Raw genomic sequence first — 26,195 nt, 5'->3', positions numbered from 1 at the left:
AACTTAGGTTTCATATTATTAAGTTAGGATTCGCTAAAAGGGCTCCTGCGATTTAATTTCAATTTCGTGCCCAGTCAAAAAACCTCAGCAAACCGTGAACTTGCGGGGAAAACTACATCGAAAATTTGCATGATCGCAGCAGTGTAAGGGAAAGAATTAAGAAAAAAAATGGCTGAATGGCGAAAGCCAATGCCAAAAAAAGAAAGAAAAAAAAAGAAAAAGAAAAAATACTTTACCTTTAATTTTGCCAATTGTATTTGCATTAATCGTGGGTCTAATACAATTTCTCCTATCTCCGAATCAAGAGTTCCTTCGGTTGCTTGAATCCAGGCCAATAATTCTGATAGAGCATGCTGGAAGTGTCCCAAACGAAGTAACGCATTTTCCAATTGACGATTACGTTCAGCAATACCTCTGTGTAATTCATCCCAACGTGTATTCACGGCTGATAATGAATCTTTTAAACCTTGTGCCTGTTCTACTGAACTGCGTTCTGTCAATTCTGCGGCTTGCCTGCATTAGTAATATTGGATTATTCTAATTCCATTAAAAGGTAATAATTAATAATCGATACCAATACAAAACTATATATATATATATATATATATATATACACATATATAAACACTTCAAGGTCAAAATTAATAACAGAACTAAATAAAAACAAATTTATTAAACAACATATATTTTTTTTTATATTTTTAAGCAGGGAAATTATGAAAATGAAATCGGTGCAAGAAAATAACTAATTGCGAATGACTCAACATTACCTCCAAAGGATCCTTAAGGCGTAAGCAAAACATACAAGATTGCAAAATAAGAATTGCATTAAGGTATTTAAATAAAATAAAAAAGAAAAATGGGGCAATTAAATGTAAATTGAAAACGAAAAATATAACGGTAGAAAAAACAATCGCTTTTTAAAGGCGAAAGCAAAAAAATTAAACTCAATTTATAGCACTTTCAGATCTCATAAACAATAAAATTGTACCAAAATATTTCTGGGATAATAAATAACGCTTCTCTATAATAAAATTTAAGGCGCATAGATATTAAATCGGGAACAGTACTAAGATACTACTGGAAATAAGGAGAATAACTTATTTTCAGCTCAACTGTTACCAAACTGGCAAAATGGTAACTGCTAGAAATAAATTCTGGGCAAATTTAGCACTATTTTAACATACATTAACTCTTATTCAAATGAAACTGGCAGTTCTTACCTATTTAAAGCTTCCACCTTTACCATCATTGGATCAACTTCCGCTTTAAATTCTTTCATTTCTGCCAACTGTTTCTTCACAACTTCTATTTCAGTACCAAGAGGTCCAAGGCTTGAAAACTTCTGTTCTGCACCGCTTAAGAATTCTTTCAACGTTCTCAGAGAATCATGGAATTCCATAGCTCTGTCCATGGCGTGCAACAAATTCTCTTCTCTCTTTGCAAACAAAGATGTAACCGTATCCCACGCAGTGTCGAGATCTTCAATGTGTTTCCTTACTTCTGGTTTATCTGGTTCACCGCATAATGCCATCAAAGAGGCTCCAGTTTTCCTAACTTCATCTACTCTTGGTTTGGTCTATATTTAAAATGTTATTACGGTATTTTCATAAAATGTATTCAAATATGATTCTTAAAAACAAAACAAAAAAAAACAAGAAACTTACTTGATCTATTTCCGTTTTAATTTCATCTAAGGCTTCTTCCTGCCTCTTAATAGCATCGGGCCTTAAAGCTGGAGGTTCTTGTGCAACTAAACTGGCCTCTATCTGTGATAATGATCCCATAACGGATTCCAGTTGACTCCAGAACCTTGCGGCCACCTCCAGAGCTTCTGATAAGGATTTATTTCTAGTTTTCGTAATATCATTGATTTCAGTCCACAACTGCTGAAGTTTGTCCAACTTCTTTTTAACATCTGTTAAAATCAATGAAATTAGCACTTGAAACTGCCGAATTTTAATTTTAAGCTAAAATTAATTTCTAGATGTAAAAACAACCTCTGACTGCAGGATCGGATGGTGATTTAGCAATAACATCTATAGCTGCTTTTTTCACTGCTTCAAATGCCTCTTCTCTCTTGGCCACCTCATCAACAAACGCTTGGTTCTCCTTCATCTGTTGACGAATCTTTGGTGGATGTGCAGCGACTGGTTCAACTGAATTTACTTCGTCGGCAGTATTTCCCAATGCTCTTAACATACCTTCTAACTTGTCAGAGAACTGACTGGATTCCTGAAAAGATAATTATCAATTTTACGATAACTGCTTTTCCATTACGACTAATTTAAATGATTTATTGCAAATCTAAAAAATCTTGGAGACGAAAATTGTGATATTTTTAATTTTAGAATATATTTTTAATGCACTATTATTGAGTTTTTCATCTATATCACCGCCAACCTCCGAATTATGTACTCACGTTGCAGTCTAAACAGCCAAGGGCGAGAAAAATAACAGGTAACCCTAATAGCATTGTCACCCTGGGTCTCGAGGATTCCTTAGATTCATAGATTATCGAACAAATTTTTGAAATTTAGACTCTCGAAGATTCATTCACAGATTATGGAACACAGTTTTGAAAATTGGATTATAAACTTGCACATATTCTTACTCAAGTGTGGTAAGTTAAAACACAAAATAGCTAGGAATACTTACTTGCATGGCCTTTTCCAAAGCTTCTTGTCTTGCTTTAAGAGACGCCCTCAGTGAATCATACCTAGAGTTATCACTGTCCAACATTTCTTGCAATTTAGCCCCTTCGTCATAAGCAACGAGTTTAATCAAGGCTTCACCAGTTTTGTTCAGTTTATCAACTAATGGCTTGTGTTCCGATATTGATTGCAGTAACATCTGATTACAAAGCAAAAAATTGGAATGGAAAACTATTTTATAACCTTAACGGTATATCGTACTTTGAATTTAGATACAATGAAAATAAGTTCTAAGATATTAAGGATCTATCTGTTAAAGAAAATACAAACCTCAGTTCTGTCTTCTTGCTGAGCAATAGCCTGAGGCCTCAAAGCCGGTGGCGGTAGAGATCGCACTTGTTGTTCGGTCTCTCCTAACCAGGACACCAGCTCACAATGTGATTCTTCAAAATGCGAACTAAGTCCTAGCGCCTGTTCCAGGAGACCTAGGCGTACTCCACTGGCCGTCCATACAGAGTCCATTGTTTCACGAAGATCGGACATTTTGTCTCGCATTACTGAATTGTCTTCATACTGAGGAGACTCGCGCAATACCTATTTACACACACATGAACGGTAACTCCCAGCCACATGAAATTTTTAGAGGGTAAAAATCATATTTTGAAGAAGCATACCTTTTTAGCTGTGTCCAAAACATCTCTGACTCTACCTTTCTGTGAAGCGATATCATCATTCAAAGCCTTGTGCTCTTTCAGTTGTAATCTGATAACATTTGGTTCAGCTGAAGGTGGTTCTGCCTCCCGTAGTTGTGCCTCAACTTCTCGGAACCATTCCAAGAGGGAATCAACATCACCCAACACCTATATTTAGAAAAGAAAGAAGACATTTAATTAAGAGGTTGATTACAATTTGATTATTTTTAGGAAGAAAACAATAAAGGAAATAACCTCTAAAGATCTCTGTTTGGACAGATGTAATCTTTCTGCCTTGCGCTGAACTTGTTCAGCAATTGCATCGAATCTCCTATTATCTCTAGTGACTAACCCTTCAATAGTTGCTGAACCTTCACCGGGACCAATTGCACAAAGTTGTGGGCCCAATTGGTTAACATTCTCCAGCACAGGACGGAATTCTAAAGATAATAATATTAGTTAATATCTGAAGTTAATTTAAAAAAATAAAATAAATAAAAAATTAAATAGAGAAAATTGATGTTTTTTAAGCAGAGTTCCGTTTCTGATATTTCTACTCCTACATCGAAATCTTCTTTAAAGAGAAATAGAAGTTCTCTCCCTCCTTCTTCGTTCTTTTTTAAAAATGACAGTTCACTGCACTTTGTTTTATTAATTCTTCTTGAGGGTTTCTTCCCTCTTCTGATTTTATGAAGTATTATTATTATTAATTTTATTTTTCATTTTTTTATTTTTATTTTGTGATGTCAAATTTTCAAATTTGTTTCTATTTATATATATCTATTTCTCACAACTTTGTTTTTTTTTAATTGTGCAGATAATACATGTTTCAAACTCCGGCAGACGGTAGAAACCATGCCGTTTAAAGTATTTTGTTCTGTTTCAAAAATCTTTTTCATTTAAATAAACTTATATTACTACTTCTACTACTGTAGATCTATAGGTTCACCTTGAATGTCCATTTCCAGTGTATGAATACTGTCCTCTCGAGGATCATTTTGTAAAGTTGTTTCTGCACCATGCATCCAATCAGCGAGACGATAATGAGCGTTGTGGAATTGTTGCACCAAAGGTAATGCTTCCTAGAAGAGAAACATCCAAACAATACTTTTTCAAATCGTGAAATAAATAAACATTCCGAAAAAATAGCCTTACTTATTTATGTATTATTGCTTTTTATTTTTGAGGCATAGTTAATTTTGTTATCAGAGAAATATTAATGCCAAAAAATATTCCGAAGGCATTCTTAGAGAAGACGCAGAACAATCTTTGTATGTGTAAACTTACGAGCAAAAATGACCTCGTTCTGTAGAACTTTTACATAATGACGTTGTATGTTAATTAGAAGTTATATATAAGGTAAGCTCATATGTCCATAAACTTCGATTCATATATCTTCAGAAATTTCTTACCTGTGTTTGTTTAAGTAAATCTGCTCCCCTGGTTGTTAGTTCATTGTATCTTCTCTGTAAAGAATCTAATTTATCTTTCAATTGGATTGCCTCATCAGAAGAGATATTTCGCATCAATTCCAAACCTGTATCTACAGTTGAATCAACATCTGTTTGATGGTTGGATATTTCTTCAGTCAGATCCTATTGAGCAATAATTTAATGCAATTAAATCTACATAGATTGGAAATGTTACTAAAGAAATCAAATTTGACAAAAACTTGAGTGAATTTCTTAATTGGCGTACACCAAACAAACATCAACAAAGTTTCTTTGCTGATTCTGAAACCCCATGAAAACGGTCTTTAGAATTGTTATATTTAATATATTTTTGTTTTACTAAAATATCCTAAGTTTTCAAACAATTCAAATTCCTTACACATTCCAAGAAAGAGGAATTACGTTTAGAATTTATTAAGAATATTCAATTTTTTGATGTGAATCCGTACACGTTATTTCAAGTTTGTGTTTTGTTCTAATTAACTTTTGCTTTTAAAAACCATCAAAGTTAAAGCGCGAATCTAATTAACCCAAAATGTAAGCAGAATAGTTAAACCTGTTTTAAGATTTAGATTACATGCACGCATATCAATCCTGACTCGCTAAAAATACGATTTTTAAATAGAAACTGAAGCTATACAGATAGTTACTACTGAATGACCGCAGCTATTTAAGGAAGTGAACTGTTTCCTTTAAAGATGTCAAATTTGTATACTGAAATTATTTTACTGTTTACCACATGTATGACATGGTGAGTAAAAAATAAAATGAAGTAATGTACTGTTTCATACTGATATTTGTTATTTTAATGTGGTACTTTTCTTATGATTAGAAACTAGATATAACTCTGGTTTAATTGAAATCATTTATTCAATGTATTTACCGCCAGGTCTTCCATTTGAGCCAACAACTGATCGGTGTGTACCGCTAGCACTTTATATTTACTTAGACGCTGTTCCATTCCTTCCATCCACCCCTAGAACAGATTAAGAAGTTTTATTAACTCGAACATATTGAACAATTAAATCAACATGTTACTAACAAAAAAAAATTTTTAACTAACTTGAAGTTGCTGATAGGTAAGCACTAAGTGTCTGAGACCCGTTCTAGATCTTTCCAAAAGCGATCCTACTCCATCAGAAGTAACTGCTAATGCAGAATATCGGTCAGCTACCTCTTGCACTTTATCTGCCACAGCGCATGCTTCATCTTCTCCGACAAGTGACATTAATTCGGACGCTATTTCTGTCAATTCTGCTAATGCTGGTTTCTTTCGTAAGATTTCTTCATGAGTGGCCTATCATAAAAATATATGCCTGTAGAGTAAAAGTATTTCTTTCAATACTGAATATTACCAAATCATGAAGAGAATACTAACATGATGCTCTCGTATTTTCTCTTGGATTTTCTCTTCATCTGTAGGAACGAGTTCCATATCTTTGATTTTCTTTTCAGTTTTATCTAACCAGTCAACCACTGGATTGAGTTTATCCTGAAATTATTTGCAGAATTAAGCATTTTAGTAAAAATATATAAAAAATACGAACTAGTCAAAATATAATTTCAAATATAACTTTTTTCAACCTACTTGGAACAGTTTGGCAACACCCATTGCTTGTTCTAGAGCTCTCATTCTTGTTTCCGCCTTTTCTGTCAGATCATCAAATCTGTCAGCAAGAGATCGCAGGCTGCGTTCAATACCTGCTCTCTCAGAAGCATCACAATCTGCCGCAACTTCACGTCCCATTGCAACCAAAGAGCTCATTGAACCTTGTCTATCTAATAACATCTTCTTCAAGAACTGAAAGCACAAAGATTTTATTGACAACAATTGCATTAAAAACAAATTCTTTAAGCAAACTTCAGTAACTTAGTACACTTTTAATTTAAGCTAATTTACTGCCCAATAATTCTTTACAAAACAAAAATGAAGCAAAGAACTATTTACCTTCTGTTCTTGGAGTTGAGCTTTCACCACCTTATAGTCAGCAGAAGGTGGTCTTTGATTCGCAACCATCTCTTCAGTATCTGACAACCATTTGGACAGACCTTCCAAGGCTTCTTGAAATTTCCCTGATTGAAGAAGTCCCACGTCCAACTTCCTATCTCGTTCGTTCATCTATAAATTGAATTATAACATTACAAAAAACAAGAAGTACTGAATATTGTTAATAGTTGTGAAATTATTGGCCAAACGTGGGAGAAATCCTTTATACCTTTTCTTTCAGATTGTTCCATTTATCAGCCAATTTCTCCTGATCTCTCTCCAACTGTTGTGTTCCTACACCAGGAGCGGCAGATTGCACTAATGCTTGACCAAGATTCAGAGCTCTTTCTACAGACAGACCAGCTGGCTCTACGAAATCTGCTCGGACTCTTGACGATTCAGCTTGCTGCGAACGAATTGTTTCCACTTCGGATCCAACAGGTTTCAATCTTCTAACTTCTTCCATTGCCTAAACAAATGTAAACAGATGTTAAATTATGCAAGTATGACAAATATAGAAAATATCTAGTTATTCAGAGACACTATAGAATAACTTAGAGGTACTTACTCTGTCCACAAGATTAGATGCTTCTCTCGCTCTATCTTCAAATTCGGCCAATTTGTCCAGGGCTGATTCAAGGGCTTCTTCACGAGCCCGTGAACCTTCTTCCAACAAAGCTAATCGTTTAGACACATTCTCAGCCTGCTGCCGTGTTGCATCCGGTGAAAAGCCAGAATCAACCAGCGAGTCGGCAAGTGACATCATAACTGATACATCGTCCGCCGCCCGGTTTACCTAATTAAAAAAATTTGATTTAAAAAACAATTAAGAAAACATTGAATATGGGGAATGAAAACTGTTTTATGCATTTATTTGTTTACAAATATGATTCGAGTATTTTGATTCTAAAAGTTTTTTGGTTTCCACCCATCCTCAAGATTGCATAAAGTTTGTGCAGACAATTTACCTTCCAAGGCAAGTTTTCTGGCACCGAACCTGATGAGAGAATGGATACATAAACGTCTCAAAATTAAATACTACTAATCCAAACTGTGCTTCGAGGAAAGCCTACCTACTAACCTTTTCCCCTCAAGTGACTTGACTAGAATTAGTCTGGAAAAATGTTTCACGTAAAAGTTATCTAAAGTTTTTCGACATTTCAGGAAAGTAGATGGAAAAGTTTCCAAGGAAATATAAAAAAAATGTAAAAAATTGTAGACCACTCTGAGTAACATTTTCGGTTGAGAAACATCACAATTCCATTTATAAAGGTAAAATACTTGTTTTTCTAATCCCGGAACCTCAATTTATACTCGGGATACTACAGATACACAATTTAAAACATTTATTATTCTTTTTCTTTTACAGCTAAAGTAACATTTTGGAAATAATAAAAACAAATAAGGAATCAATCACCCACCTTTGTGTTGAAAGCACTAAGCTGATCTTGTTGCCCTCGAAGCGTTTTCACATCTCGTCCAGGAGGTTTCATTCCATCTAGTTCTTCTTCAAGTGAAGTAAGGTCAACAGTCAGTTGCTTCACTTTATCCTGAAATAAGTAGGATTTTTTGATATCGTTTTCAAAATTAAGAAATGCTAACTATATGAAATATTTCTTTGTACTCTTATTTCAGAATTAATTTTTTAAATACATCTAGTTCTTTATTGATCAGGATTTAAACTACACGAAGGATGTTCGTCAATAGCCCCCCCCAAAAAAAATTACTAAAACACTTTCTAATAAATAGTTTTTCGGTTACCATAGGTATCCTTTATCAGGAGCTTCTGGAAATTGATAACAATTTGTAAAAATGCTAATTAATTTTTCAATTATTTATTTTCCAACTAACTTTTTAAATAACTCTGTCTTTAAGTTTTTTATTTTTCTTGCAAATTTGTTCTTGTTTGCTTACTAGATTACGTATTTTTAGCATTCAAAAATTTTGTCCAGAACCCTGTTGAAGGGCATCCGAAACTAGTAATAATAATATAATAAATTATATATATAAATGAAGATTTCCTCTGGCCACTACTGAATATCTTTAGTCTTTATATGCAAGGTTTCGTTCAAACATAATATTTTTAGTTGTAACTAAAGTGTACTAACATTGTATCGTTGTACTTCTTTGGCGGCAGAATTAGCACGATCACATCTATCATCAAGACGTGCGCTCAAATCGTCTAATCTTTCTGATATTGCGGCCACATCCTCAGAGAGACCAGAAGTACGGCCGGGTGAAAAGTGAGCGACTTCAGCATCAAGATCCGAGCAAACTGTACACAATGATTCTAAAGGTTTACGCAATGCAACAACTTCATCACGTAGAGCAGACAGTCGGTGTAATGTTGCTGTTAAAGGATAAAAGAGTTAAAACAATTATTTTCAATTGAAATATTTAAGATATTCACAGTGTGAACGGAAGAATTAGTTAAATTATGATTACCAGGATCAGTATGAGTGGCGAGAGAATCATGACTGCCCAGACGATCTTCGCAACGTTGCACAGAATGAGAAAGGCTGCGCAATCTGTCAGTAGCATCAGCTAGCCTCCTTCCAAGTTCTTCCAAAGAAGACGTTTTGTGAAGGAGTTCTAGAAATTAAAAAGTTGGCCGAAAAATAATAATAATTTTAACAAATTAAAATAGAAATTCTAAGGGAATTTGTAATTATTCCCCAGTAATTTAAATATTTATAGTTTACCATTATTCAATTTATCCCAGCGAGACTTTACAGATGCTACTTCTTGCAATACTATCTCTTTGTGGATATCACAAGATGACACAAATGTTTCACTGAGCGATTTTATATGCTCGAATTCTCCCGATTTTTTCCATACCTTAAATTTAAAGAAATCGTTTTACAAATGTTAAAATAAATATAATAATTAATGAAAATTAATAAACGAAAATAACACTTACATCATTTCTAAAGGAAGCTAAATCTCTAAGATGTTTATCTAAATCCCTTCGGGTGAAACTATCCGGCCTTAGTGAATCCAATTTGTTTTCTGCTTGTGACAGCCAAGGAATGAAGTTCTCCAAACTTTTATAGTATTTTCTGCAATGGTCCTAATAAAAAACAAAGCCCAATAATAAAACCAAATTTGATTGGAAAACTAGAAATTAAACATCACGCTTTGGGTAAAATGCCGTGAAAAAAGTTATTAATATAACAATTATTTAATAACACTTGATCAAAAAAAGAAAAAGGAATCAAAGTACCATGGAAGTTTGCAACCGAGTTTGTCTATCGACAGCTTCTTTGCGCAATTTTTCCCATAAAGCACGAAGGTTATCTAAATTCCTTGAACTCGTTTTTAACATATTGCCTTTGTCTAATACCATAATAACTTGATGTTCCTTTCCAATGACTTCTTTGTAAATAGCCTGTAAAATAAGTTTTTAATTTGTGGTAAGATTTAGAAGTACAAAATTGTTGGAACTTGAATGAAATTGTAGTTAAAAACCCACTTCGTGCATATCGACTTGTTGTTGTAAGATATCACGATCAGCTGATATCATCAAACGATCACTTAGTGATCCAAGTTCTTCATTCAACCATCCAAGAGTCTTAGCTACTGTAGCATCGAATTCCCTACCATCTCTGCAGGAGGAAAATCATTTTTATACAACGATCATTATTTTGATACTAATAAAGGAATAATTATACTTTGCCACATTACCTCAAAAGTGCTTCAATTTCTGCTTTCCTTTGGTCTAATTTAGCTTGCAGAGTGGTGTACTGCCTGTTTACATCGCTTAATTTGCTTTGTATGTCAGCTCTTGAGGCTTGATCGGTCAGTACTAGACACAACTGTTCTCCAGCACTTTCCACCTCAGCCAATAACTGTCTGGCACCTTCTAATTGTCGTTCACAACCTTGTATTTTCTTCAATTTTGCTTCCACTTGTTTTTCCGATTTCTCTGAATCTATTTCATCGGATATATTATCCAAAGTGTTTTTAAGAGTAGCCAAACCAAGTTGTAATTGTTTGCTGGAATCCATTGCTGCACCTAAAGAATCTTCTCTTTGATCAAGTTTTTTAAGTAAAGAATCCCACCTTGAAGAAAAAATGAAATATAAATTGTTGCGTATATTTACTAAATGGAAAAAAACTTCTGTTAGAAACGAATATTCTTAAACACACAAACTACCTGTCATTAATATCCTTAAGACGAGTTTCAAGTTGAGTCCAAGATTTTGCTCTTGCCAATACTGTCTGAGATACGTCCCTAAGATGTGTCAGCTGCGGTAGAGTGGCACGTAATTCTTCTCTCAGTACTCTGACCTGCTCCTGTTGGGAACCAGCCATACGAGGATCAGGACTTATCGGTCCAAGTGCAGAGAGCATTCTTTCTTTAGATGACAACCATGCCGACAGATGATCATGAGTATCGTAGAGATCCTTTAGGTCTTCCAGAAGTTGAATTCTAATTAAAAAAAAAAAAAAAGTTGTGTAGGATGAAACTACTAAATGTACCTACTTAAGTAATATTCGCTATCCATTAACTTCAGCGACACTATAAGTGCTCTCATTAATGACTGATTTGGCTGCCAGTGTCAATCGAAGAATTAATCTTGCCATTTCTGCCTTACACATACATCTTTGAAAATATTATCAAGAGATTTTAAAAATCTAACATTAGAGTCAAACTTATCATTATTTCTCATTGTAGAACTTTCTTTGCATTCTTAAACTCTATCACCAATTCGCTATACAAAAGCATTTGAAACCTTTATTTTTAGAATTAATTAGAAGATTTGAGTCCCAAAGAACCACTATTATAACATCTTATACTTTCAAGATTTTGTCTTTATTATTACCAATTTCCTAATAACTACTTTTATGTCTCTGAAAAAAAAAGAACCTGACAGACTTTTTAATTGCCTCTTAAAACGTTAGCTTTTCTCTAAATTCTTCAAAAAAAATTACAACCAAAAACAATTCTCTTATTACCTATGTCACAAGTAATGCCGTCAATGACTCTGAATTACAGTTTGCAGTTCTGTTCCACTACTTTCGATTACTAAAAGGCAATCATGAACACTCTCATTCCGTTTAATATTTCTTGCAATTGCAGCTATGTGTAAATCCGCACATTTATTTTTTGAAAGAATTGTTAAGAAGGTTTCTAAGTTTTACCCAAGAAGATAAACCATATTCAACCTGAGCGGAGCCAATCAACATTTTTTTGGCGAAGGCGAACTTCTTACGATCATCCCAATGAATTATAATAGCAGCTTCTTTGACATCATTCAACCATATCAATACGTTTTTTCTTTTCACATTCATTTCAAAGGTATTTCTTTTCACTATCGTTATCATGACCATCTACATGTTGACCATTTCACTAGTATCACCCTCAATTTGTCATTTCATTTAATTTTTTAATATCAACAAGCAAACTTAATATTTGTTTGGGTCCTTTTTGGGATATGGTATCAGAAAACTTGACCGATAAACATCGCAATTAAAGTTAATTCACTTTATATTGAAGTCAGTGTTAATGTAGTCAAACATTACCTTATATTCATCGGAAATTTCATTAAAATGAATACCTAGCACATTTTTTAACCTTTCTCTGATTTCCCAGTCACCGTCTTCCTTATATAAAATGTTGGGCAACGCAGTAACAGCATTCTCTGAACACATCTTTAGTTTCAATTTGAATGTAAAAGTTTTAATTTAAGTCCAACCTTGGAAAAAGTACCCAAATTAGTAGGTTGAAATAACTAAATATAAAACTGTTTTGAAGTAAACACACACTCAACACCTTTATTATTACTGGTTAAGTTTTAAAAAACTTCACAATCACTCTACCACTGATAGGTCTTGCACGAAACACAACACAAGTCTCACTACATACTGTTATCCACCGTAACCTTCCAACCAGCTACCTCGATCAACCAGCGCAACCTATAATTGTTACAAAGAATCCATATCGGAAAAGAAGAATAAAGACCAGCAGTACTTTTTTTTTCTCATGTAAGGCCCATGCTGGATAAAATAATACTAAAAAGAACCAGAAAAAAATAAGAAGAAATGAGGTTTAGAAATACCAAGTTCGAAAAAAATTGTGTCCATGAGCACGAATTTACTAAATAAATGTGTTCACTTTTTCAAAAAACTAATCGTGAACACTTCATACTTGTCATACTAACTAACGTTTGTGAAGTTAATCTGTTTTTTTCTTGCAACTTTTGTCGTAAACATAGACCTAAGAAGAATTTTCTGGGTAACGTGGCTGCCCTCTATAGTTCTTTCTGGATGTTCTACTGTATTACTACCCATCATGTTACTTTAAACCATCGCAAAACGAATTTACAGAGAATAAAAAAAAAAAATTATCGCTTACAGCTAAGAAATTCGGAGGATGTGAAAGTGGTGTGAATGATTCACATCAATTTTTGTGTGTCTGGGTACCACTTGATAAACTTCCTTCCCTTAACACCTGCGGTACTTAAACCTCAGAGTGAGAACCTCCGGTATTGATAAAATAAATGCCTATTACCTATTTTTACAAGCATCATTAACGCTTTTCCATTTTGAAGTTACTTCGTTAAGTTGTTGTTGCAGCACATCTGAACCAGGTGCTTGTGGTTTCTTTTTTAGCAATTCTGTGACGCCAATCTTTGTACTTTCCAGAGCTGAATGCTTTTCATACATTTCTTCTAAGAGGCCCTGAAAAATGAAATAAAAGGAAAACGTTTCACTTTTTCATGAATTGCGAGATTGAGGATTGCCACAGCTACAAAATTAAAAACCAACTCACCTTTACTACTACGTTCATCTTGTCAGCAGTCTCTTTGTTAGGAGGTAATGATGGTGCAGGAAGTGAACGCTGAATACGATCTAAAAACTGATCCAATGAGCGCAGGTGATCAAGCCATTTTTTCAACTCAACGCGTACAGATTCCAGTTCCGAATTTCTGTCAGAAAGGCGGACACCCAGGGCAGAATATCTATTATTTATATCTGCTAATTCTTGTTGTACGCCAGTCAGATCTATATTCAAAATCGAAAGTAATTATAAGAAATTCCTGCTTGGTATTCACAAATCTGTCCTGGAGAAAGAAGTAATTACCATGAAACTGACCTTCTAGATGGAAAGCATCTTGTGACGATCTTCTACTTCCAAATCCAGATGAACCAGGCGACAATGGAGATGTTACTGAAGTGTACAGAGACTTTGTAGGCGAAGGCGAAGTAATTTCTATGGAAGTACGTCTACCAACTAAAAAAAAATCTTAATTACAATTTTGACATAAATTACTTCTACCACTGAATTACCGCTGTACCTCTAGCTAATGAATTACCGCAAGGTGAGAAAGAAAGAAGAGAAGTGATGCTCTAAAAAAATTTTGGGCACTAAGTATCTCAAAACGCGGGGTGAAATTGGAGAATTCCGAAATTTTTTTATAAAAAAAAAAAGCAAGAAAAAAAATCTGTAAAACTTACTAGTGGTTGATAATCTTTTCACAGGACTAACGGAAGTCCTTCTTCTAGTAGGAGACTCTGGCCTATCAAAAGCTGCTAAAGAATTTCCCAAATCAAACAGTTTATCGATAGTTGGAGCATATTCACGATGTTCTTTCACCAGTGGCTGTTAGAAAGGAAAAATTTTCAAAATTTATTTAAGAGCTTTTGATTTATTTAAGAGTTCTTAATAAAACAATTTATCAAATTGACCTTCAGTTCATCCATCTGTTTTTTGATTACGTCAATATTCAACGCTATTGGTTCCAATCTAGATACTCTGTTCTCAAACCCATTCAACCAAGACAGCACCTGTTCTCTTAGTTTTTCATAAGCCAGCGACTGTTCTGCACGTAGTTTAGCCAAGCGGACACGTTCATCCAGAATTGCACTTAATTCACGCCATTGTGTTTCGATATTCTATACATAACAATAGGAACAAAATATTTTTGTAATTTTTATTAAAAAATAAATAATTTTCTTAATCATTGTGTAATTTTAACCTTGATTCTATCCCTGACTTGTGAAGTATCTGTAACATCTTTCTTGGCCAGAAGGGTTCTACCATCTCTAAGTGTACGCTCGTATGATTCTGTACGCAGTTCTTTTTCATGATTCAAATTTTCACCACTGGCTCCAGTTTCTAATGATTCCAACGATTCTTGTAACCAACGTTCTAGTTCAGTCGCACGGCCAGAAAATTCATCTAGTCCAGCTGTCACTTCGGTTAATAGTTCAGAACGTTTACTGGCCCGCTCGGAAAGTTTCTCGTACCTGTTTTATATGTACAATTTATACATTTCATTTAAGTAGAATATTTTGTTTTTTTTTGTATAAACTCCGTTAATGTTGGGATTGATTTATTAAAAGCTAAAGCAATATGCTTAAATTGTGGATTCAGAAGCACTCTGAAAAATAACCTTTTCATGCGCCACGGGAATGCAATACTTGCTCGCTTCATGTAAGTAGTTATTTAAATAAAACCAAGTAACATTGTATTCGCTAAAATACTGTCATATACGTTTTCTATCTTACTAGGAAAACCCATGTAATAGTTTCATTTAACCTAGATTGTATTTTGCTTACCTTGAGAGAATATCTTTTAATTTTGTATCAATCCTTTTGGCCAATCTAGGATTTGTTGCTTGAGCTACTAATGATTTTGCCTGAGAGACAACAGTTTCCAAAGAACCGCGTCGATTACTGACATCAGACAACAGTAATCTCAATTCTCTTACTTGCTCATCCAAGCGTTCCTTTACTAAAGAAGCTGGCCGGCTAATAGCTCTGCAATGCAAATCAAGCGAGCGATTTGTTTTATGCATTTTTTTTTATTGGCAACGTTAAGTAGTAAAAAAATTAAGAATTAATGAGAGAAATATTGTTACTCAAAAAAAGAAAAGAATAAAGTTTATAAATAGAAGCAGCAAACTCAGGTCACATATCTGACAATGTAATAATTAATAAAAAATGTCTATAATCACTATTTTATAGATTATTATTTGTAGACTATGTTAAAAGTTTTTAAAACATGCACATTGGACGGTCGTAAGTACCAAACTGCGGAAGAAATTAAAAAATATATGCAACAATAAAATAATGAGAAACTAAAAGGAAAAGCATAATGTGTAAATAAAGCCAAGCTAACTGATCCTACTGTTCTTGCATTGATTAATTAAGGCATTTTAAGCGAAAATTCAAATGGCGATAAAATCAATGAACCTATGGTAAAATGAAAAATTAAAACATTAAACAATGACAAGTAAAAGAAATGTTTCATTAGTTTGTCTAGTTTCTTCATTTAGAAACACTTTATGGTTAACGAAAGTATTTACATAAATTATTAGGAGTTATGAAAAAAAATCTGAAAATTAATTCTGATCTAAATGATTATTCAAATGGAATTCTGCTTCAATCTACATCTTTTTTCTTAAATATGAAAGGAAAAATTATGTTAGGACTACAAAATTATTTGCACTAAATGACTGTAACTACTTAAATTACGACTTGAGCTTTTATTTTTATTTATTTATTTATTAATTAATCTTTTTTAATAAATAAAATTATTTGTCAACTTACTTGAAATTATTTTCAGCAGTAGACAACCATCCAACAACTGAATCAATAGCATCTTCAACACCCTGGGATTGTGACAATGCATTCTCTAGAATACTGACTCTTTGTTGTAATGATGTACACAAACTTTCATATCTATTTGTAAGATCATTAACTGGCGATGTTAATTCATTAATCTCCGTACGAGAGGCAGTACCTTCAACCGATCTTAAAAGACTTTCCAAAGCCTACAACAAAAAAAAAGTCATTTTTTATTTTTATAAAGTTGTTTACAATAGTTTAACAAAAAATTGTAATTAACAGGTATTAATGGAATCGTTTTTTTCTTTACATTATATTAAATTGCGAGGTCAAAGTGAACATTGAAACCAAAAAATCTTCACCAATACTTTCTTTAAGAAAGGTTGGTTGGTAATTTATCCGACATTTTCAAAAGAATTTGTTCGTTGCATTTCAATTTCGGGAAATTTAAAAATGCTCTTCGTGACCTTCAGCTGAAGTTTTACTGTAAAACAATAGAAGAGCCACTATGTGACGCTACAGCCGACTTAGTTGTGGTTTGATGCAAATTAAATAATTTGAATAGTAGCTTTTAAAAACTTATATTTATACGGACCTGTCTCAAATTATCAACTAGCCTTCCTTGGGATATAAAATCCGTGTTAGTGACCTTAGTTCGATTTAGTTGTTCTTCCAGAGAGTGTGGGTCGGCTGCTAGAGGTTCTGAGATAATCTAAAAGAAAAAAACAATTATTTGTAACCTTACTTTGTGCATATCTTTTAACACAAACTGAATATTATTTTACTTTATTAGCGTTTGGCGCTGCAACCCTCATCCATTCTCTAAGTCTTTCCAAAGCTTGCGTATATTCCACTTCTTTACTACCCAGTTGGGAAAGTTTTTCAGAAATACCAGTAAGTTTTGCAAGAAGTTCTTTGTATTGTTTGTTAAGTTCACTGACTAAACCACGCAGTTCATTTCCTTGAAGAGCATCAACTGGACCGGGACGTGAAGAAAGAGTAGAACGGTATTCATTAACAGCGTTCAAGAATTCCTTCCCAGAAAAAATAAATAAAATCACAATAAATAAAACATAATGTACATATTAACAAAACGGTTAATTTATGTACGCATACTTTAGACTCATCTGTGAACTTTTGTCCAGCCATTGTAATAAATCTTAAATCCGCTTGATGTGATATTACATCGCCCAATAACTCAGAAACTGATCCATCATTTCGTTGCAATGACATAGTTCTTTCTTTTTCAGTAACAATGCGTTTAGTCTTTTCCAACCATTCTGTGAAAATAGTTGTCTCTGATCTAAAATAAAAGCAAAAGTATCTGTTAATATTTGTTTTAATACGTCTCTTGAAGGTTGTCAAAATTTGTTAAAAAATCACAAAATACTATTATCTCTTACACTTCTCCTTTTGAACTAAACATTTTCTTTAAACTACTTCTGAATCTTCTACCGGAATTATTACTTTAAAATTGGGGTTATCAATGTTTGTTAAGATTTTATAAAAAAAAATGGCTCCAACCATTTTCTCTTAACACTATGGTGTATTAATTGAACTCTTGTCAATCGGCAACTTTTAATAAAAACAATTTTCTGCGGAAATCAGATTAACACTTCTAAAAAGCGGGAGTTTCTACAAAGTTCCATTTCCGCAAACCGTAAGGTTCTAATTTTTATGTATTGTGTTAAATGGGATGCGAAAGAAAATTCTTCAAATCTGAAGAAACAGTGATTTCTCTAACTTGGCTTCAAAGAATTCACATTTCCATTCCTTCGTATTTCTATCATACACTACAAGATCTATAACTTCTATTAGAAATACTTTTTAAGAAAAATACGTTTCATGGGAATTCTTGAAAGCAAGCTTCCCTCCCACTAGTTTATTTCGGCCTTATTACGGTGGTAATTCAATGTTTTGAAATTTGGAGTAAGGAAAAAATTACAGGTTAGAACCTAGAGAATTATGGTACAATAAAGTCGTACGAATATTCAAACCAGATATTTTCCAAGTTGAGGGAAATTCAAGACGATGTATTTCTAAGGAAAAAAAAACAAATTTAAAATCTAAAAGCATTGCAATATTTTTACTAAAAGTAAGCAGAAAGTAATTATTCAAAATATTTCGAAATGTCACCTGAATTTGTGGAGTTCTTCAGCTGCTGAAATGATTCTGTGTAACATCTTGTCCGTACTTGTGTTCGCTTTGTCTACCCTATTTTTAAGTGACTTTGAGTTACGTTCCAATCCTGACACTTCATCTCTAGTCAGGAATTCAGCCCCTGTAGATACTACAGTACGAACATCGTCCAGACAGGATTGAATAACTCTCTGCTGTGATTCTAGTTCCTCTTTTATTAACTGGAAATAATTATTTTTATTCTAGAAAAAAAAAACTTTGATGCTAAGCCTTAATGCTACATAGAATTTGGGCCGAAGTGTGGAAGCCTTTGGGCGGTCTTAGGGCATCCAACATTAGATGAAGACATACACTCGTACCGAGGAGCAAAGACTGGCTATTCGCACCATTCTCAATTGCACATAATCCCCGAAATAACAATCCTTTCATAATAATGTTCCTTAAATATTATATAAAGTAACTAGCTTATATTTTAAAAATATTATTATAAATTAATATAATTATTATTATTGTATTCATTGAGACGAGTGATTCCTCACTAAACTCACTTAAGATGGTCAGGGACTTGCGTAATATTAATATGAAACAAGAATTAATATTTTGTCAACAGTATTATTTATAACAGAATGGTATAAAAATTGCAATATTCAATAAATTTTTGCACTAATTATTGAGAAGAAAGATTTTAAAGAAATAACAACGAAAGAGTATAGATACAGTACAGAACATTCTTGAGAAACGTACAAAACTTCCTGAAGTTTCGTGACTCCGAAGTAACGTTTTTTCTAAGTATAACAATTTGAACATGTTCCCCTAAGAACGAAGACCTTTCATTCATGAAATTTTCACTGAAAGAATGAAATGCACTAAATTGCTTGTCAGAAGCCTACCTTTAACAAATTTATCTGATTTCTAATGCCATCGAGATGTTCTTTGGCTGGTTCTTGATTAGCCAATCTTACTTCCAAATCGCCAATCCATTCCAACAATTGACGTAAACCATCATCACAAAGCTTGTATTTCTCCTCCATTGCTTGCTAAAAAAGAAATATATCAAATGCTAATATTTATTTGTTAAATTCTTAGTTGACAAAACAAACAATATACAAACTAAAATATTAAAAGAAAATAAGTATTCATGCATTATTAACTATTAGAAAAAAAAAATGAATTAAATAAATTTATAAAATAAAGCATTAATTTTGCTTCAAAACAAAACATGCTTTGTCATTTTACGATTATATGCAAACCAGTATTAGCGGCGGTTTAGTATTTAATTTTTAAGCGAGGATATTTTTGTGTATTTTTTAATTTTTTTAAAGCGGGGTTGGGTTAAGACGAGAACAAAATGCAGGGACACAGGCTGAAACAAACAAACAAAAGTAAAGAATAAATGTTTCGGTGATGTAAATAAAAACAAAACAGAAAAAACAAAAAACAAAAAAGAAAAAGAGAAAATAAAAACAGAAAAATATGAGCTGTTTTAATTGTAAACAACACAAATGTCATTGATGAACATATGCCAGAATAAAGGCATTCAGACTGTTCAATGTTTGTTAAGGCTTCAAAGGGTAGAAGAATTGTGGAAAATGAATATTCAAGTTAAAATAAAGGTTAAATTTTAAACACAAATTTATTTTAAACACATAGAAAGTAAAAATACCTTTTGAAACAGAAATAACCAGAACATAAAAAACAACAAAATACATGTCTAAGCCCAATAATCCCACAAAGAAACAAAGCAAATAAATGAAATAAAATATCCTAGTTAAAATGTACAATTCTAAAACCCTAACAAGCCTTTAAATTTCAAAGAACAACACTTGAACGCCTCTTTAATAATGTATTTAATACAACAATAGCTTGAAATGATGAACATGAAGAAAGCTTACCCTTGACTCTGCCCTTATGATGTATCCCTTGTCTTTGGCCTTGATTAAATCGAGTTCTTGTCCATCCTCTCTTAATCTTCCTTTTTCAGGATCTAAAATTCCTGAACCTATTGCCGCAGTTAATGATTTAATATCCCCGCTTTTATCTTTAACCACTGCCGAATCTGGCCCTAATAGTCCACAACCTAACGCTGAATTCAAATCCAATCTTCTTCGTGAAAGTCCACCTTCAGAAAAGGGATCAGTAAATAGACCGCTAGTTGGATTGTACACTCCGTAATCAAGTGCATCCAATAATGATATTTTCCCAGTATAAAGTATCTCTGAATCCAAACCAGTGCGAATATTGTAAAGTTTTGAATTTGCTCTATCTAATGTATTACCTCTTTCGTCGGATATACCCTTTTTTATGGCTTCAGGAAATTTCACAAACCTTCTCCTAGATGTATCTTTTATAATGATTGTATTCGGATCTAACAAACCGGCGTTTATGGCCTCTCTTAAAGTATATTTCTTATTGTTATGTTTCATCATGCCACAATCAGGATCTAAAAGGTTTGATGACAACGCTTGAGCAAACGACATTGCTGTACCCTGAATTATTTTCGTTCCATCAGCCAGAGTAAATGTTATTCCGTCAGTAGTATCCAATATACCTTCTGTTTCTGAGTCTATTGATTTCTCATCCAGAGCTCTGGCAAGATTTAGTGCTCCCCTCTCAGTTTTTACGCTGGAAGATTTTGGCTCTAAGAAACCAGTCCTAATCGCTTCCCCAAGTGTACAACGTCCAGTAATTGGAACTTTTAATCTAGCACATTTAGTTGCCAAAGGTTCCTTAACTGATCTCAGAATACCTTTTTCAAAACATTCTTCTAAAGGTATCATTTCTCCACCATCTTTAATCCCATTAAAATCAACAAGTTTCTCTTTGACTGCTTGATCAAGTGGTTTAGTTTTAACTAAAGTGGTTTTTGGATTGATAAAACCGGAATCTAAACTTTTCTCTAGAGATAAAACTGTGTTTTCAACTGGATTAACAAATCCTGTATCTGTTTTCAAACCGGACTCGAGTACGGTTTCTAGGTCGAGATCTGGATTTGAAGGTACTATTACGCCTTCTTTAACAGCCAAGGGAAGATTTTCTGGTATAATTTGTAATCGTTTTGCCTCTTTCAAGTTAACATACTTTCCTTCGATATTTTTAATTCTGGAAACCATTGGATTAACATTTACTTTTCCTAAATCTTCTGGTTTTTCTAACAAACCAGTCTGAACGGCTTCGTATAACCCAATTTTATTGAGATCTTTTATTAAATTTAGATCTAATGCGGTGTCAAGAGGCAGGGCTACCTGTTCATGAATGAATTTTCCAGAACGTGGATCTACAATACTATCAAGGATTGCTTCTCTTAGTGTAACTAATTTTTTATTGTCTGCTGAAGGACAGAGCAGTTGATCAGGATCAATATGGCCTTCTCGAATAGCACGATTAAGAGTTGTTTCTTTACCAGATACTAAAACTTTGCCTGTTATTGGTGAATATAAGCCAGATTTCAGTATTGTCTGTAGAGGAAGCCCTGTATCTTTGTTAGTTTTGTCAAGTATGACTGTGCCTAGAGCATCTTTAAGAGGCAGACCTTGCACAGTGCCTGAATTAGGGTCAACAACTTTCCTTTTCAGTGCTTCCTGCAGGGTAATTGTACCTTGAGGTGTATCCACCAGAGTATTTATGCCATCTATTAATTGTTCTTTAACAGCTTCATCTAAAGTTAAATAAGAACCTGTACGCGGATCAAGAAACAAACCAATTCCAGTAAGCAACTCTTCACAAGCTTGTACAATTCCTGCTGGCCGAGGTAAGTCTGCTATTACTCCTTTTCTAAACGCTTCTGAAAAATCAAGTTCTCCCTTCTGAGTAGCAATCCGACCAGTTTCTTTATCAGCTGAATCCTTGAAGCTTTCTGGACCGTCAGTAGTTCTTATAATCGTAGTATCCGGATCTAAAAGTCCAGATTGAATAGCAGCATTAGTTGTAATGCCTCCGGAAAATAGACCAGTTTTTGGCGAGTAAACACCCGTAGAAACAGCTTCTTTAACAGTAAAAGATTTTTGTGGGACAAGAAAACCACCTATTAAAGCTTTATCCAATGGCATACCTCTGAAATCACCACTTTGAGCATCCATCGCACCACCATCTATTGCTTCCAATGGAGTTATTAAACCGCTATCATGAACTAAACATGGACTGTCCACTAACAGACCACCTTCAAGACTTCTCTTAATTCCTAAAGTTTTACCTGGTAAAATAAGTCCATTATCAATCAACCCTTGCATCACAGCTTCTGGTAAAGTCATCGGTGGTTGCGTTGGTAACAAATATCCTTTACTATAAGCAACATCTAATGTCATCTTATAAGGGTAGGTGAGTATTCCTTTTTCTAAATCTAGAAGTTCTTCAGAAGCTTCATTTATGGTAAGTAAAGCATCGTTTTTGGGATCTCTAATTTTAGTGCGATTAGGATTAGCAAATCCTGTATCTAAACATTGTTTTAATGTAATTATTTCATCCTTCCTAGGATCCAAGACCAGTCCAGTTTTAGGATTGTAATATTCTTCTGTTATTAACTCTATGAGAGATTTCGGCTCAACTTCAGTTTTCAAATTACCTTCATCTAGAAGCTGACGGAGATCTTTTCCATTCAGCTTCCCTCCCTCAATTATACCTTCTTTAATGGCATTATTTACTGACATCCATTCATTGTTGTGCTTGACTTTGGATATATCTCCGTCAACAATGCAAGCGTTAACTGCTTCTGAGACATCTATGTTTGCTTCAGTTATTAAATCAAGTACCTTTCCATCTTCACTATTGTACAAATTTTTACATATCAAAGGTTCAATTGACACTGGAGGATTTTTAGGTCGAACTAGACCATCTCTAAACCCATCTGAGAGATTAGTTTGCGCATATGCCCCAGTGTTAAGATCTACCAATCCTGCAGATACAGCGTATTCTAAAGGTACATAACCCTTATCTTCCCAAACTCTAATCTCAGACGGATCCAGAATACCATCCAAAATAGCTCCATGTAACGTTGTAGTTTCATCTTCGTATTTAACACGAACTGTTTGAGGATCAAGAATTTTACTAGTAACAGCTTCACGCAAAGTAAGATGAGGTTTTTTGCGCGCCTTCTTTTTAGAAGTAATCCATCCTATTTTCACAGCTTGAAAAAATGGTACATTTCTTTCAGTTCGTGGGTCAATCATCGAACCATCGTTAGGATCTACAATTTCCCCTATAGCTTCTTTCAAAGGAATGTATTCATCGGTGCGTATATCTTTGACTAGAGTTGATTCCATATCAAACAATTTTGGTGCAACTTCAACAAAAAGAACCTGTTTACCAGATGCAAGAAAACGACCAGTTTTAGGATCATACGCACCTCGCAAAGCTAATTCTTTTGTTCCTAAATGTTTGGTAATTTCCACTTTCTTATCATCCTCTGGTTTCTTGAATGAATTAACAATAGCCTTACCCACGATGATGGGCGAAGCAGCCACAGCCAAGCCAACGGCTCCGATAGTGCCAAGGATTTTGTTTGAACGAACGAGTGGCTTGCCCTCTACGGAGACTATACCCTTCCTAAGCGCTTCAGTGACAGGCATACCCTTTCCATCTTCTCCTGCAAACCTAGTTAGATCTTCGCTTAAAATTCCAGCATTTATGGCTTCGTCTAATGTCATTCCATTGACTCTCACTTTGTCCCTGTCCAATTTGCCATCCCGCAACGCCTCAGTAAATCTCACAGATTCACCAGATTCTGTTAAAATGACTAGACTTGATGATGGGTCGAATATGACTCCTTGGGCAACCTGAAGAGGATCGGGTGATACATCGTCCAAAATTATTATTCCACTATTAATTGCTTCCTCCATTGGTATGCCTCTAACCTTTCCAGTAGCATCCATTATTTTTTTATCTAATGCTCTCAGGAAACCCATTTCTCTTTTTTGTTCAATTACTTTTCCCGAATCTGGATTAATAATTCCTAATCTGAGGCATTCTTCAAAACTAACCTCCCTATCAGTACCAGGTACTTGAAACAATCCCCTTTTTGGATCGAACACTCCTTTTTCAATAGCTTCTCTTAGTGGCCACCCTTCATGGGGGATATCTTCTGGCTTCTTTTTCATAGAGATGGCGTCTAAAGCTTTCTTCAGACCTTCTTTCACGCCACTAGGTTTTGTAGTCCTTTCAATAACCTTTACCTCTTCGGAGACAAATCTTCTTACTGGATCTTCAATTTCCTCTGTTCCTTTTAAACCTTCTTCAGTAACCCACCTTCTAACTGTCTTGGTCTGTGTTGTCAAAGTTATCGCCAAAATGCTCTTCAATACTGAAAGGCCTTCTCTTGTTATTAATTTCTTTTTTAGAGCTTCTTCGAAGCCTAATCTCCTTCCTTTTTTATCAATTAGTAATCCAGTTTTAGTATCCAGGAGACCCATTGATACCGCTTCGAAAGCATCTAGTTCCTTACCGGAAGATTTTACACCTATTTTCTTTTTCATTATGTCTTTCACTTCAGTTCTAATCAAACCCTGTTCCTGAGCTTCCTCTAAGCTTAAGTATTCTTTATCAAATTTGAAACTGCCCCTATCGAAGTTAGCGTTATCAATAAGAACGTTAAGGCTTTTGAAATCTTCACCAACTCTAAGAAGACCAATATCGAACACAGAATTTATTGCAACAGTAGACAAGAAGCCTGCGTCAGAAGCTGCATTAAAATCTAAATCGCCATCAGACGACCTATAACCGTTTGGTACAATTATTGATTTTCGCAAAGCAGTCTGTAAATTTACTAAATGGCCTGTGTCAGGATCCGTGATACAGTTGTAATTAATACCATCTAGTACTCGTTTATTCATGGCCTCTTCAATAGAGAATATACCTATCGGAGTGTGCACATTATTCCCTTTAAGCATACCAAGATCTAATGCATCTTTCAGTGTAAGAGGACGTTGTACAGCTGAAGGATCTATAGGAAGATTTCTATCCAATGCCTCACGTAAAGTAATTTTTTCACACTCTGTAAAAATTTCTGGAGTATCAGCGTCGATTAAATTTAATTTTACAGCTTCTCTCAATGGCAACCAAACTCCTGTACCACGATTTAACACAGAGAGATCTCTGCCAACAATTCCCAAACCCAATGAATCGTAAAGACAATACTTGTGTTGACTCACCCAGATACCTTCAGCCGCGTAAATCTCTCTTTGAATGGCTTCCAATAGCGAACCACCCCCTGGAACTGGGCCTAACAACTTATTGGCCAATTCGGGATCTAAATGACCAGCTCTAACAGCTTCTTCTAAAGACAGCGGCCCTTGCGGTGTGTTCACCGTCCCAGTACGAACATCTAATAATCTACGGCGTATAGCTTCGGCAACCGTTAAATTAATACCAGTGACAGGATCACGTATGCCAACCGAATTTATAACTTCCGTTCCAATGCCGGTGGCTTCACGATTTCGGCCATTAATTTGATTACCCATTTCTACTTGTGTAGTAGCTTCTTCTGTATGCGTCCACCTAGAAATTTTAAGAATAAGAGTCAACTTTTTTTGTTTATTTTTAAAAGGTTAGATAAAAGATGTTTTAAAATTAAAATATAAGTAGAAATACCCACAAAGTCTTTAAAACAAGATAAAGGCAATCAAACACACGTATCACAAATAAGTAGAGGACAACATTAATGATACAATGATACTGACATACACACACAACACACGCGCGCGCGTAT

General features: G+C 34.2%; 1 protein-coding gene across 30 annotated transcripts in view; it reads right to left on the bottom strand.

Moving 5' to 3' along the window:
* The window catches only part of shot (dystonin-like protein short stop), a 187,497-nt gene that overhangs the window by 25,787 nt on the left and 135,515 nt on the right, over positions 1 to 26,195 (bottom strand). For 25 of the 30 annotated variants that reach the window (XR_012459802.1, XM_074132580.1, XM_074132584.1 and 22 more), the window contains 40 exons: positions 20,392 to 25,984; positions 19,390 to 19,536; positions 18,497 to 18,720; positions 17,477 to 17,663; positions 17,146 to 17,394; positions 16,956 to 17,072; positions 16,343 to 16,566; positions 15,350 to 15,550; positions 14,767 to 15,037; positions 14,477 to 14,683; positions 14,246 to 14,390; positions 13,872 to 14,021; positions 13,560 to 13,792; positions 13,299 to 13,468; positions 10,941 to 11,216; positions 10,469 to 10,846; positions 10,257 to 10,389; positions 10,008 to 10,172; positions 9,705 to 9,854; positions 9,487 to 9,622; positions 9,230 to 9,376; positions 8,893 to 9,134; positions 8,206 to 8,334; positions 7,353 to 7,580; positions 7,014 to 7,253; positions 6,746 to 6,916; positions 6,386 to 6,598; positions 6,176 to 6,289; positions 5,861 to 6,094; positions 5,681 to 5,773; positions 4,759 to 4,941; positions 4,296 to 4,428; positions 3,602 to 3,786; positions 3,329 to 3,514; positions 2,985 to 3,248; positions 2,659 to 2,853; positions 2,001 to 2,235; positions 1,668 to 1,918; positions 1,224 to 1,579; positions 237 to 513 (listed from right to left, as the gene is read on the bottom strand). Coding sequence is in view for 29 of the 30 variants with exons in the window: in XM_074132580.1 (XP_073988681.1) it covers positions 237 to 513; positions 1,224 to 1,579; positions 1,668 to 1,918; positions 2,001 to 2,235; positions 2,659 to 2,853; positions 2,985 to 3,248; positions 3,329 to 3,514; positions 3,602 to 3,786; positions 4,296 to 4,428; positions 4,759 to 4,941; positions 5,681 to 5,773; positions 5,861 to 6,094; positions 6,176 to 6,289; positions 6,386 to 6,598; positions 6,746 to 6,916; positions 7,014 to 7,253; positions 7,353 to 7,580; positions 8,206 to 8,334; positions 8,893 to 9,134; positions 9,230 to 9,376; positions 9,487 to 9,622; positions 9,705 to 9,854; positions 10,008 to 10,172; positions 10,257 to 10,389; positions 10,469 to 10,846; positions 10,941 to 11,216; positions 13,299 to 13,468; positions 13,560 to 13,792; positions 13,872 to 14,021; positions 14,246 to 14,390; positions 14,477 to 14,683; positions 14,767 to 15,037; positions 15,350 to 15,550; positions 16,343 to 16,566; positions 16,956 to 17,072; positions 17,146 to 17,394; positions 17,477 to 17,663; positions 18,497 to 18,720; positions 19,390 to 19,536; positions 20,392 to 25,984 (13,432 nt within the window). In the remaining variant the exon portion in view is untranslated. The remainder of the gene's footprint in view (positions 1 to 236; positions 514 to 1,223; positions 1,580 to 1,667; positions 1,919 to 2,000; positions 2,236 to 2,658; positions 2,854 to 2,984; positions 3,249 to 3,328; positions 3,515 to 3,601; positions 3,787 to 4,295; positions 4,429 to 4,758; positions 4,942 to 5,680; positions 5,774 to 5,860; positions 6,095 to 6,175; positions 6,290 to 6,385; positions 6,599 to 6,745; positions 6,917 to 7,013; positions 7,254 to 7,352; positions 7,581 to 8,205; positions 8,335 to 8,892; positions 9,135 to 9,229; positions 9,377 to 9,486; positions 9,623 to 9,704; positions 9,855 to 10,007; positions 10,173 to 10,256; positions 10,390 to 10,468; positions 10,847 to 10,940; positions 11,217 to 13,298; positions 13,469 to 13,559; positions 13,793 to 13,871; positions 14,022 to 14,245; positions 14,391 to 14,476; positions 14,684 to 14,766; positions 15,038 to 15,349; positions 15,551 to 16,342; positions 16,567 to 16,955; positions 17,073 to 17,145; positions 17,395 to 17,476; positions 17,664 to 18,496; positions 18,721 to 19,389; positions 19,537 to 20,391; positions 25,985 to 26,195) is intronic. The other 5 variants (XM_074132602.1, XM_074132571.1, XM_074132601.1 and 2 more) reach the window with 3 other exon arrangements.

The sequence above is a fragment of the Rhodnius prolixus genome, unplaced genomic scaffold (genome assembly GCF_049639745.1).
Source record: "Rhodnius prolixus isolate KJV_2025 unplaced genomic scaffold, Rpr scaffold_4, whole genome shotgun sequence".
NCBI classification, from domain to species: Eukaryota; Metazoa; Arthropoda; class Insecta; order Hemiptera; family Reduviidae; genus Rhodnius; species Rhodnius prolixus.
The sequence above is the reverse complement of the archived record's forward strand: the minus strand, read 5'-3'. Positions and strand labels throughout refer to the sequence as shown.